General features: G+C 39.4%; 1 protein-coding gene across 1 annotated transcript; it reads left to right on the top strand.

Moving 5' to 3' along the window:
- Positions 1–217: 217 nt before the first annotated feature.
- dact3a (dishevelled-binding antagonist of beta-catenin 3a) lies at positions 218–9,587 on the top strand. The gene is made up of 4 exons (XM_067397287.1): positions 218–577; positions 5,150–5,267; positions 5,759–5,845; positions 7,502–9,587. The coding sequence occupies exons 1-4, from the start codon at positions 374–376 to the stop codon at positions 8,590–8,592; spliced, it is 1,500 nt and encodes a 499-aa protein (XP_067253388.1). The 5' UTR covers positions 218–373; the 3' UTR covers positions 8,593–9,587.
- The last annotated feature ends 3,953 nt before the right edge of the window (positions 9,588–13,540 follow it).

Genomic DNA, 13,540 nt, shown 5'->3' with positions numbered 1-13,540 from the left:
TATATATTGTTATATTTATTCATGTATTTATTTATTATCACATACATCTATAAATAAACAGATAGATAGATGTATGTTTATTTATTTTTAATTTCTGCAGGTCCTCCATATGCGTCTCAAGGGGGCGGGGATATTAAAAATAGTAATTTGCGGAGAAAATCTGTAGCCAATAAAAAGCGGCCGGGCAGAATATGCTAATGAGCTCTTGACAGCCGCAGCTCGCGAGGAGGAACCGTTAACTCTCTCAAACTGACAGGATTTTATCATGGACTGCACATTTACTTCATTAAAAACGGCTGTCGGTGTAGTTTAACGTTTAAGCGTGCGGTTTTGCTCCTCTTTAGATGTGTTTGCGGTGAAGCAGTCGTTAATAATGTTCCGGTTGTTCTCGCTGGCGGAGCGCAGCAGACAGAAGCAGCGGCTCGAGCTCAGTCTGGCGGGAATCTGCGAGCTCGAGCTGCTCAAGCGGCGGCACGAGGCGTCGATCATCCGCGCGCTCGCGCTTCACACTCCCGAACCGGAGCCGGAGAGTCCGGCGCGGCCGCGCGACGACCCGAACCCAAGGCTCCCTTCGCCGGTAAGACTCCCTGAACGATTATATACATGTAGAAAGTTTGAAACTGTTCGGTGACTGAGTTTAATTAATTATCTTCACATAATAACCCAAGAAAAGCTCGTTCTCAGATTGTTTCATAGTTCTAGTTTCATAGTTTTCTACTCTGAAGGAAAATGAAATGATGTAGAAACTGATGTTTTCACTCAGAAATATGCTAGTAAATTTCACTAATAATTCCGAGTAGAAAGACTGAAAACATACTCCTGTAGTCTGTTATATTTATAACTTGGTAATATTATGTCGAAATTGTTGTTTTTGTCCCTCAGACTAAAGACTAAAGTTTGTAGAACTTCAATATTAATCGGAGAAACGTGTTAACTTGGTAAAGATTGTAGTATATCATGAGCAAAATATAAGAATAACGTTAATTTTCCTCAGAGAAACATGATTTTTGTCATCTCAGAAGATTTGTCATCTTGATTTATTACATTAAGTGTTTTGTTAAATCTTTCACTTGTTCTTCAATAATCATTTTCTGGTAACACTTTACAATAAGGTTAACATTAGTTAAAATACTTCTGAAGGAATTATTAATCTTAATTACTGTTATTGTTAATAACATTTACTAATTCGTATCTGTTAATATTATTTAATGGGCCTAAACTGAGATGAAAGATACTGTTAACGAATGTTAGTTAATGACTTTAAAGGGTTAGTTCACCCAAAAATGAGTTTCTGTCATTTATTACTCTCCCTCATGTCGTTCCACACCCGTAAGACCTTCGTTCATCTTCAGAACACAAATTAAGATATTTTTGATGAAATACGAGAGACTCGTCCATAGACAGCAGTATAATCATCACTTTCAAGGTCCAGAAAGGTACTAAAGACATTGTTAAAACAGTCATGTGACTGCAGTGGATCAACCTTAATGTTATGAAGAGACGAGAATACTTTTTGTGCGCAAAAACAAAACAAAAATAACGACTTTATTCAACAAATTCGCCTCTCCTTTGTTATTCTGTTACAGTATTTTTGTCTATGTCCGAATGCCGGCTCATTATTGGCTGACGCCTGATCACGTGATCAGCTGACGCACACTTGTGATGCTGACGCAGGAGACGCCCAATAATGAGCCAGCGTTTGGACATAAACATGGAAAAGCAGCACTGCGCCAACAGAGAAGACGAAAAATTGTTGAATAATTGTGTTTTGTTTTTGCGCACACAAAAAGTATTCTCGTCTCTTCGTAAGATTAAGGTTGAACCACTGCAGTCACATGACTGTTTTAACAATGTCTTTAGTACCTTTCTGGACCTTGAATGTGGTAATTTCAGCTATTGATGATAAAAAAAAAACCCGTTGGATTTCATCAAAAATATCTTAATTTGTGTTCTGAAGATGAACGAAGGTCTTATGTGTGTGGAACGACATGAGGGAGAGTAATTAATGACATTATTTTAATTTTTGGGTGAACTAACCCTTTAACTAACTGGAGCTTGTTGTGAAGTGCTTCTCGTATTGTTGGTGGACCTCACTGGTTCTGAACACACACACACACACACACACACACACACACACACACACACACACAGTGTTTATTCCTGGCATCAGCGCTGACAGCAATCTGACACAAGACAACAGCCGGAAACACTTCACACACTGCCCTCATTTCATCTGTGTGTGTGTGTGTGTGTGTGTTGTATAAACACAAGTGTGTGTGTGTGTTAGTGTAGTGCTGGTGGTCTCTCGCTCTGATTGGCCAGTGCTGCTGTAATTAACGCGCTCGTCTTTCTCTCCAGAACCAGCCGGTGAAGTAATAATTGCAGTGTTCAAACGAGTCGTACATGTGAATAATTGATGAGAAGAAAAGGTTAAATTATAGAGCTCTGCTGAGCTGCTTCTCTAAACGTGATCCGTGTTTTATCATGTTTTATTTCTGCAGCGCTTTATACCGAACTGATTATTTCACAGTGATAAAGTGTCCTTATTCAGATCAGTGTTGATTCAGTTCAACTCTAAGCAGCTCTGCAGAAGACGATAGTGTCGTCAGCATCTGAAGAGATGAAGCCCAGATGTGATTCACGGGGTGTGTCTCAATCTCCTCTCTTCAGCAGTAAGTGCACTGCTCAGGGAGCCTCTGTAGGGCTGGATCATTCCAGTGCACTGATTCATTCACTCCTGAAAAACACAGTAAAAGCAGCTGTTCAACTTTCTTTAGATGTTCGTTTATTAACTGATTCTCATTGTCTTAATGCGTCTTTACTGTCTTTTCACATCATTCAACAACACATTATGATCATTAATTAATGATTTAACCCTTGTGCGGTCTTTGTTCGGGAAGCACACTCGGGGTCTTCGGGGTCTTCACAGGCTCCAGGCCACAAAATGTAATTTTGTAACAAAATATTTTTATTAATTTTAATCTGTTAATTAATGTTTTTAACCGACTTTTGTGCAGTTTTTGTAGGATTTATCATAGTTTTTTAAAATTTATATAAATAAATGTAAAAAATATTTTTTTTAAATAGATTTTTATACAAAAACAGCTTTTTATGTAAAATTCACTTTATAAAAGAGCCACATTTGTAACTTTCATTCATGGGGATCACATGGATAATTTGACATGGTTTAGTGTGAGATTTTTGCCCATCTTTTGGAAAATGCAGTTTTAAAAGTAAAAAATGATCACTTTATCCAGTAGATGCTGCAGAGCTCCACTATTTGCTGTTTGACTGACTGAAAGACATCTTTACACAAGTATTTTCAGCTGGATTCAGATCTAAATATTATGAAATCACAATTATAACAATAAAAGATACTTTTTTTCAAGTTTGTTTGTAATAATAAAAAAATCAGTTTTTCTATATTGTTACATTATGATGAGACCCCGCTTAGAAAATCCATCCTTAAAATCAAAATGTTTGAAAAACGTATTTTTTTCAGTACAACAAAAAAGCTAAACTTATTTATTTATAAATTTAAAAGATATGATATAACCTCCAAAAACTGCACAAATGTCGAGTAAAAACATTAATAAAATTACATTTGTTTAAAAAAAATATATATATATTGTTACAAAATTACATTTTGTTGCCTGGAGACCCTTTTTTTCCTACATTAACATAAAAACAAGATATCGCTCCAGTTTTTTTATTTGCAGATCTAGAAAGTGTGAACAACTGTACAAAGTTTCATGTCATTTGGACAAAGAACTTTTTTTTTTTTTTCTTGTTTTTGTATAAAAACCTATTTAAAAAAATATTTTTTAATTTATTTATATAAATTAAAAAGATATGATAAATCCTCCAAAAACTGCACAAATGTCAATTAAAAACATTAATAAACAGAGTAAAATTAAATTTGTTTAAAAACTATATATATTTTGTTGCCTGGAGAGCCTTTTTTTTCCGATATCGCTCCAATTTGTTTTTTTCATGTCAGTTTCATGTCAGTTTGGACAAATACTTTCCTTTTTTATTTTAGCAAATGTCATTTGGGGTCTAAAAAGACCCCAAACACCCTATAAGGGTTAATACTTAGTTATTGATTTCTGCTGTAAATGTCACCTGTTCCAAGAGATTCCTCTTTCAAAGATCAGGTGATTTATTTGAGTTTTCAATTATATTTCATGGATTTATTAGCTTTGTGAGTGTGTGTGCGAGTGAGTGTGTGTTTGTCTCTTGTCAGTCTTCAGTGATTGTGTTTTTGTGTAAATCAGTCAATATGAATCATTGATAGTGAAATGCTTTTGTCAGATGAATCTCGTTCGGCCTGCAGTTTCCATGACGATGAGTGTGCACTTCATCCCGTTAAGCTGACAGCTTTAGTGCATGATCTTATTTGGGGGACCAGGAGCCATTAGTAAACACACACTCTCTCTCTCACACACACACACACACTGCTGACATCTGACCTGTAAACACTTCCCCCAAAACACACACACACATAGTCAGCTGTCGGCCACAAACACTTCTGTACTGATTTGATCTGCTAATGTTGTTTTCATTAATCAGTCAATCTGTCACATGTTTCTTAGCAACCAAGTCTTTAAATACTAGTTATCATGTTCAGGGAGGGTTTAGTCACATGAAAAATTCTTATATTCCATAAATATAATGATTAATAAACAGTATTATTATACATGGATTCTACTGTACACTAATATATTTCTGTTAAACTGAACTTATTTTGGCGTGTTGATGAAGAGCTGAAACTGTGACATTCTGTGTTACAGTAAATTCCATTTTCATGATTCCGTGATTCTGACATCATAAGACTCTTAGTTCAGCTCGTTTTGGTCCAAACAGCTGGTTTTGGAGATGTAGAGGATCACGCTGAATTAGACGCAGGACATTACGTTCCTCTTCTTCCCAGAAACCCATTCTTCACTCTCTGCTCATCTGAGTTTAATAAACCTGCACAGAGATAGTTCACAGTTCTCCTCATGCTCACACAGACGACCCAGAATGCCTTGAGATAATGGAGTAATTGGGAGTATTTAGAGAGCTCAGTCTCATCCTAAAAAAAGTCACATGACCAAAGACTAACTGTTTTATTTATTTACTCATTTACTTATTTGATGTGTTTCAGGTGGCGTCGTGGAGTTTGATGAAGCTGCTGCAGCATCAGGTGGGAGAGCTGAAGGTGGACGCAGACAGCTGCGCAGTCGAGCCTCTCACTGACGCTGGAGACGGTCGACACAGCTCAGGTACGGCCTGATCACACGTCGCTCACTAACGCTTGATTGTGATTGGTCACTGGTGTCATTCTGTGATCTAATGGAGCGCAAAAGTCAAATCTGGAAGTAAAAATCCCATTAATTTTCTCCACTAAACCATTAAAGACGAGTTGATAACGGCATATGCTTTTGTTGAAGATATGGATCAATATCAGTTTTGATGTCCGATTCCGCTGCCTTGATACAGATCACCTTAGAATAGTGTTAATTTTATTTTTTATTTTTTTAATAATTATTTTATTATTTTAGTTTCAGCCTTAGTTATATTTTAGTCATGATTTAATAATCACAATTATTTTGCTCAAACTTGTAATATTGATTAGCGAACATGATTGTTGTCATTTGAGAAATTATTGCACTTTCAGCTGTAAGCACAAATCAAGAGAATGTCGACTCGTACGTCTCATTTTACTCATTAAATATATAAATATATATATTTGTGTGTGTGTGTTTTCTATCAGGCTCTGAACAGACTGAGGGTCCTTGTCTTCTCGGCCCGTCTGACTTTGCCCGCCCCGTCCGGCTCTCTGAGAGACCCAAGTCTGTTGGTAAGAGGACCACCCAAATATCCTCCCTCCACCCGTCAAACGCACACTTCTGTCTGCCAGCACTGCACACACACTCACACTCACACAAACGCTTACAGAGATCCAGTTCACTCTGTGGCCGTACTTTGCAAAAAATTATGTTCTTCCTCCGTATTTCTGTCTTGTTTTCCAGCACAAATATCTAAACATTCTTAAATCAAGATGCATTTACTGGAAAAGAACAATGACTTTGAGTCTTGTATCTTATCTTAAAGTCTTCATCAATTTTTTTAAAAGCATTCCAGAGTGTAATATTGACTGTTTGGTGTTTTTTTTGGCAGTGAAATGGTTAAAGCAGAGACTGCAGAAATCACACAGAGTCATGAGACCCTTTAAGCTTCAGTGTGAATATACACGCCTGACACTGAGGAGAAGAAAGACCCGCTCTGTTAGAAAACACACTCTCACACCTCTCACACACACACACACACACACATAGACACAAACACCCACACTAGGGATGGGCGATATGGCGAAAAAGTTAAATCTCAATTTATTTGTTTATTTTTTTTTGTTGTTTTGTTTTGTTTTTTCAGACCGATTGACCATTTCACGATTTCAAATTATTATTATTATTTTTACTTTTATTTTATTTTTTTACTGTTTAACTAGTCAACTTAAACTTTCTACAATATGATTTAAGTAACATTCTCTTGATTCAAATTCCATTCAAAGTAGGCCTGAATGTAAAACAATTTGTTAAATATCTTTGCAGAAAATATGCCTGAAATATGAAGGCAAATGTCGTACAAACTTATCTTATATACTCAGAAATAATATAAAATAAGAAAATGCTAAATATTTCCAAAATATATTCATAACTTCTAAGCTCAACTCGCGTTTAATAACTTTGTCTTTTTGTCTTGCGGCTCATTTTTATTACTGAATGAACAGCCGCTTAAGAATAGTGATAGAGCGTCACATGAGAGCGGTTAATAAAGCGCGCCGGCGCCATCATGAGGTCGGATCATTTTCTTCTCCTAATACGGTTATCATTGCTGTACTGTCAGCATGTCTAATTGTAACGCTTGCTAACATTTTTATTCAAAATCGCGATTTCTCGATTTAAAAAATAATAAAATCGAGGCAAAACATTAAATTCGAATTAATCGGAAAAGCCCTACCTCACACACATTCGCACAAAAAAAAATAACATAATTATAAATAATTTTTTAAAAAGTATCAAATTATAAATTATCAATTTACCAAATGTTTTGCATTTTCACCCATTTTTAACCTTACGAACCATTTCGATTTTGGTGACTACATAAATTTAAACTATTATAAACTAAAGAAGCTTGTTTCCGCCACTGAATAAAAAAATAAAAAAGGTAAATGCGACTTTTTATCTCACAATTCTTACTTTTAACTCACAATGTGAAAAAAAAGTCTGAATTGTGAGATAAAAAGTCGCAGTTATGTTTTAAATTGTTTTATTCCGTGGCAGAAACAAGCTTCCATATATTTGTGTATGAGATGTACTAAATAAAATAAACTTGGCCTGACATAAATAATTTAATCAAAGTGGATCGACACTCTCGAGCGTCTTTATTCGTTGATTCGTTGTCTGTTTGTTGTTTTCAGTATTATGATGATGGTCCATGTCTCTGTTTGTAGGTGATGTATTTGTTGGCCGTGAGCTGAACGGGTCGGTTCGCGCTCCAGTTCCCCGCTCTCTCTCTGCGCCCCATCCTCCGCTGGAGGGCATCGGTGAAGAGGAGCCGTGGGTGTGGCAGCCTGGAGACGACGCAGATGACGAACCCACCGCGGAGGACTACAGACAGGCGCAGCGCGTGGAGACGTACATCCTCGGCCTGATCCAGCGCCGCTCGCCTCCCGCCAGACCGAACAAACCTCGCACCAGCCTGGGACCCGAAACCAGAGGAGTGATCCGACAGAGCAGCATCAGCCGCAAAGAGCCGGCGTACGTCCCGTGGGCTGACGACGAGCAGCAGTGCTCCGTCCGCTATCCCAGACCGGTGCTCGCCGGGATTCGCTCTACATCTCTGGATTTTCCCAGCAGCAGCGAGGCCGAATCGCCACAACACGTCTATCAACACGTGTCCTCGGACGAGCTGGTGAACGCGCAGTACATCCCAGCGCAGCCTTGTCGCGCTCAAGCGTACAAAGCTCCGAAAGCCGGACGCTCACCCGAGAGGAAGCCGAGAGCGACGCCGAAGAAGTGCCGCTTCACGGAGGAAAAGATCGCGCCGAAGAAGCCCGGCCGGAAAGCCTGCCGCGCCCAATCAGAGAACAACCTGCGAGGAGTTTCCGAGCGCAAATACAACACAGCGGAGAGGAACGTTGTGCCCAAAACACGCCGCGGATCGGGTCACCGCCGCTGGCGCTCCACGCTGGAACTGAGTCAGGACGAAGCCGAGACCGAACAACCAATCAGACGCTCCCGTAAACCTCGCCCGCCGCCCTGTGTCTACAGCCAGCCGGCGCCGCATCTCCATTCCCGCGAAGACCCGCCGGGAGAGTCCGAGTCCAGCCTGAGCGAGGCCGAGTCGCCCGCCTCCAGCTCGCTGTCCAGTGACTCTGACGAGAGCGGCGGATTGGTGTGGCCGCAGCAGCTGGCTCCGCCCTCTCCTGCCGGAAACACCCTGCAGCCCAAAGCCTTTGTGAAGATCAAAGCCTCGCACGCGCTCAAGAAGAAGATCCTGAGGTTCAGAACCGGGTCCCTCAAAGTCATGACCACCGTATGAGACACACACACACACACACACACACTTATTCCTGTTGAATATCTTGTGTGTTGTGGCTAATTCAGTTCAGTTTCAGTTTTGCTCAAACCTGATCCACAGTGGACTGGATCATGAAAACACAACTCAAGTGTCATTTCCAGCCGTGCCTTCTGAACCGAACGTGGTACACCGTTTGTTCATTCTGGGATGGAGACACTTTACCGTTTGTTTGGGGAGGAAATGGAGGACGATAGACTGAGTGCAACTCAACGCACCGTTACGACACTCATGGCGTAAGATGCTGAAAAAACAGCAGCCAAACATCTGTACATCCGTCTGCATTGACCAACACTTTAACATATCACAGATAAACCAAGATGAATCACCACGGTGATGATGATGTCACACATGTAAATGTCTGTAAATGTTCCCTGTATTTAAACCTGTAAATAAAAACCTCTTCGTAATGATACGCTAATGTCGCGATGAAACTGAAGTAGCATCAGATCTTTTCCTCCATATTCTGACGTACATCAGAGTGTTACGAATTATTGAAAAAGAATCAGTGTATTTTATGCATTGATTGGCTGTTGCGATGTGGGCGTGGCTCTCAACAGTATGCAGATGAGCGTGAGCTGGCGGGGGCGGAGTTTAAGCGCACTAAATGATTGGAAGATTCAGTTTTGATTAAACATTAAGAGGTCAAATGCACACAATAAGAACTATAATAGGCATTTAAAACTTAAATATGGTGAATTTTCATTTCATGCCAACTTTAAAGATCCAAACGGAGATTCCTGAGTTTTGCTGATGTATGATTTGATCTCCTGTTCAATCCTCTGCAGCGGGAAAGTGCTTGTGAAACGGCAGGAATGTTTATTTGGAGAGATTGTGAAAGCGTCAGTGTTTGCCGTGTCAGAGTTCAGCAGCATTTCTGGCTTGTGCGTTTCCTGAACAGTGAAGCTGCGGCGTGTTCACATAAACACTTCTTCATCTTGGAGGAGACGCACAATAATGAGCTCCAGCTGGAGCAGGACCATCTTCTCGCTCCGTTCTATTAATGTGACTGAAACAGTGGGCCATTGACAGATCCATGTGCGGGACGGACGGCCTGCTGGAGGATTTCTGGGAGTTTGCTTAGTTTGAGTCTCTACAGAAGATTTTGTTCTTTCTCAGCAGTGTTATTTCAGCATCACTGATACTCTATCCCAGCGAACAGGGAACATTCTCTCAAAGTTATGAACAAACGTTCTTCCAGTAACTTTAATAGTCTTTCATAATGTTCTCAAAGCGTTCTGTATGCATTGTTCATGCAACAGTTTAGTTGGATGTTCATCTAACGTTTTTTAAATGTTTCGGAATGTTCAGAGAACATTCAAAAGAAACATTCCTATAATGGTTGAAGAATGGAATGTTTTCTTAACGTCCACATAACCCAAAAAAATATTTTTAAAACATTTAAAAAACAGGACGTTTAGAGAACATTCAGAAATATTAGGGTTAGGGTTAGCTAAAACGTGTGCGCGATTTACTATTTCGTTCCCTCGATTTGCTAAAACGTGTGCGCGATTTACTATTTCGTTCCCTCGATTTGCTAAAACGTGTGCGCGATTTACTATTTTGTTCCCTCGATTTGCTAAAACGTGTGCGCGATTTACTATTTTGTTCCCTCGATTTGCTAAAGCGTGTGCGCGATTTACTATTTCGTTCCCTCGATTTGCTAAAACGTGTGCGCGATTTACTATTTCGTTCCCTCGATTTGCTAAAGCGTGTGCGCGATTTACTATTTCGTTCCCTCGATTTGCTAAAACGTGTGCGCGATTTACTATTTCGTTCCCTCGATTTGCTAAAACGTGTGCGCGATTTACTATTTCGTTCCCTCGATTTGCTAAAGCATGTGCATGATTTACTATTTCAATCCCTCGATTTGCTAAAACGTGTGCGCGATTTACTATTTCGTTCCCTCGATTTGCTAAAACGTGTGCGCGATTTACTATTTCGTTCCCTCGATTTGCTAAAACGTGTGCGCGATTTACTATTTCGTTCCCTCGATTTTCTAAAACGTGTGCGCGATTTACCATTTCGTTCCCTCGATTTGCTAAAGCGTGTGCGCGATTTACTATTTCGTTCCCTCGATTTGCTAAAGCGTGTGCGCGATTTACTATTTCGTTCCCTCGATTTGCTAAAACGTGTGCGCGATTTACCATTTCGTTCCCTCGATTTGCTAAAACGTGTGCGCGATTTACTATTTCGTTCCCTCGATTTGCTAAAGCATGTGCGTGATTTACTATTTCAATCCCTCGATTTGCTAAAACGTGTGCGCGATTTACTATTTCGTTCCCTCGATTTGCTAAAACGCGTGCGCGATTTACTATATCGTTCCCTCGATTTGCTAAAGCGTGTGCGCAATTTACTATATCGTTCCCTTCATTTGCTAAAGCGTGTGCGCAATTTACTATTTCAATCCCTCGATTTGCTAAAACGTGTGCGCGATTTACTATTTCGTTCCCTCGGTTTGATAAAGCGTGTGCGCAATTTACTATTTAGTTCCCTCGATTTGCTAAAACGTGTGCGCAATTTACTATTTCGTTCCCTCGATTTGCTAAAACGTGTGCGTGATTTTCTATTTCGTTCCCTCGATTTGCTAAAACGTGTGCGCGATTTACTATTTCGTTCCCTCGATTTGCTAAAACGTGTGCGCGATTTACTATTTCAATCCCTCGATTTGCTAAAACGTGTGCGCGATTTACTATTTCGTTCCCTCGATTTGCTAAAACGTGTGCGCGATTTACTATTTCGTTCCCTAGATTTGCTAAAACGTGTGCGCGATTTACTATTTCGTTCCCTTCATTTGCTAAAGCGTGTGCGCAATTTACTATTTCAATCCCTCGATTTGCTAAAACGTGTGCGCGATTTACTATTTCGTTCCCTCGATTTGCTAAAACGTGTGCGCAATTTACTATTTCGTTCCCTCGATTTGCTAAAACGTGTGCGCGATTTACTATTTCGTTCCCTCGATTTGCTAAAACGTGTGCGCGATTTACTATTTCGTTCCCTCGATTTGCTAAAACGTGTGCGCGATTTACTATTTCGTTCCCTCGATTTGCTAAAACGTGTGCGCGATTTACTATTTCGTTCCCTCGATTTGCTAAAACGTGTGCACGATTTACTATTTCGTTCCCTCGATTTGCTAAAACGTGTGCGCGATTTACTATTTCGTTCCCTCGATTTGCTAAAACGTGTGCGCGATTTACTATATCGTTCCCTCGATTTGCTAAAGCGTGTGCGCAATTTACTATATCGTTCCCTTCATTTGCTAAAGCGTGTGCGCAATTTACTATTTCACATGCCCTGACATTTGTGCTTTTTTCAGTTGTTTATAAACATATTAATGGAAAAAGTTTCATTACACTGTATTCAGCACAAACTAGGCTACAATAATATGTGAGGAACATGTATGTACATGTTTGTGTTTTTGAAGGAATAACATTTATGCGTGGTTGTTGAAAAAACAAAAAACTTAAGTCACTGAAATAAGGCCAAAAAAAGTATAATAAATCTGTGTTCATAAGACTTCTGGGTATTGGAGGTTGTAGACTAGAGTTTTTGCTTCAAAATTATGTAAAAATTATGCTGCCTACTCCTTCATATAAAACAATATATTGATTTAGTTTTTGTAAGACACTTTTTGCCAAGAAACACAGTATGCGAGGAGGCGTGAATCACCACTGAAAATGGGCCATTCTCACCTGAGAAGACAAAAGAATTGGATAGTAATGAGCTGAAATGACTTGCATATTAATGAGGCATTTCATTTGTTTTACTATTTCAATCCCTCGATTTGCTAAAACGTGTGCGCGATTTACTATTTCGTTCCCTCGATTTGCTAAAACGTGTGCGCAATTTACTATTTCGTTCCCTCGATTTGCTAAAACGTGTGCGCAATTTACTATTTCGTTCCCTCGATTTGCTAAAACGTGTGCGTGATTTTCTATTTCGTTCCCTCGATTTGCTAAAACGTGTGCGCGATTTACTATTTCGTTCCCTCGATTTGCTAAAACGTGTGCACGATTTACTATTTCGTTCCCTCGATTTGCTAAAATGTGTGCGCGATTTACTATTTAAATCCCTCGATTTGCTAAAACGTGTGCGCAATTTACTATTTCGTTCCCTCGATTTGCTAAAGCATGTGCGTGATTTACTATTTCAATCCCTCGATTTGCTAAAACGTGTGCGCGATTTACTATTTCGTTCCCTCGATTTGCTAAAACGTGTGCGCGATTTACTATTTCGTTCCCTCGATTTGCTAAAACGTGTGCGCGATTTACTATTTCGTTCCCTTGATTTGCTAAAACGTGTGCGCGATTTACTATTTCGTTCCCTCGATTTGCTAAAACGTGTGCGCGATTTACTATTTCGTTCCCTTGATTTGCTAAAACGTGTGCGCGATTTACTATTTCGTTCCCTTGATTTGCTAAAACGTGTGCGTGATTTACTATTTCGTTCCCTCGATTTGCTAAAGCGTGTGCGTGATTTACTATTTTGTTCCCTTGATTTGCTAAAGCGTGTGCGCAATTTACTATTTAAATCCCTCGATTTATAAATCATGTGCACGATTTAGCCTATTTTTTTTCCCCTGCGTGTCGTGTGGGGCTTCGTAAGTTAGCAAAACGAGAACATATTTTTGTTAGTTGGGATTAGTTTTTGTAAACAGATTTTATATTGATATTTTTATTTTGTTTTAATTTTAAAGTTTTTGTAATTTTGTTGCGTTTTTGTCCATTTTATTAGTTGTTTTTCCATAACTCAAGATACATTTACTGGAGAAGCAACATGACTTTGAAGATATTACGTCTTTAAAGGTGCAGTAAGTGATTTTCTGGGAAACGCTCTTGATATTTGAACTCACAAAAACAAACACATCCCCTACCCAAAAAGATCACACTTCTATCTTGATGGCTCCACCTCC

Source organism: Chanodichthys erythropterus, chromosome 10 (assembly GCF_024489055.1).
Source record: "Chanodichthys erythropterus isolate Z2021 chromosome 10, ASM2448905v1, whole genome shotgun sequence".
In the NCBI taxonomy this organism is placed as follows: domain Eukaryota; kingdom Metazoa; phylum Chordata; class Actinopteri; order Cypriniformes; family Xenocyprididae; genus Chanodichthys; species Chanodichthys erythropterus.
This window is presented reverse-complemented; position numbering and strand designations above follow the sequence as displayed.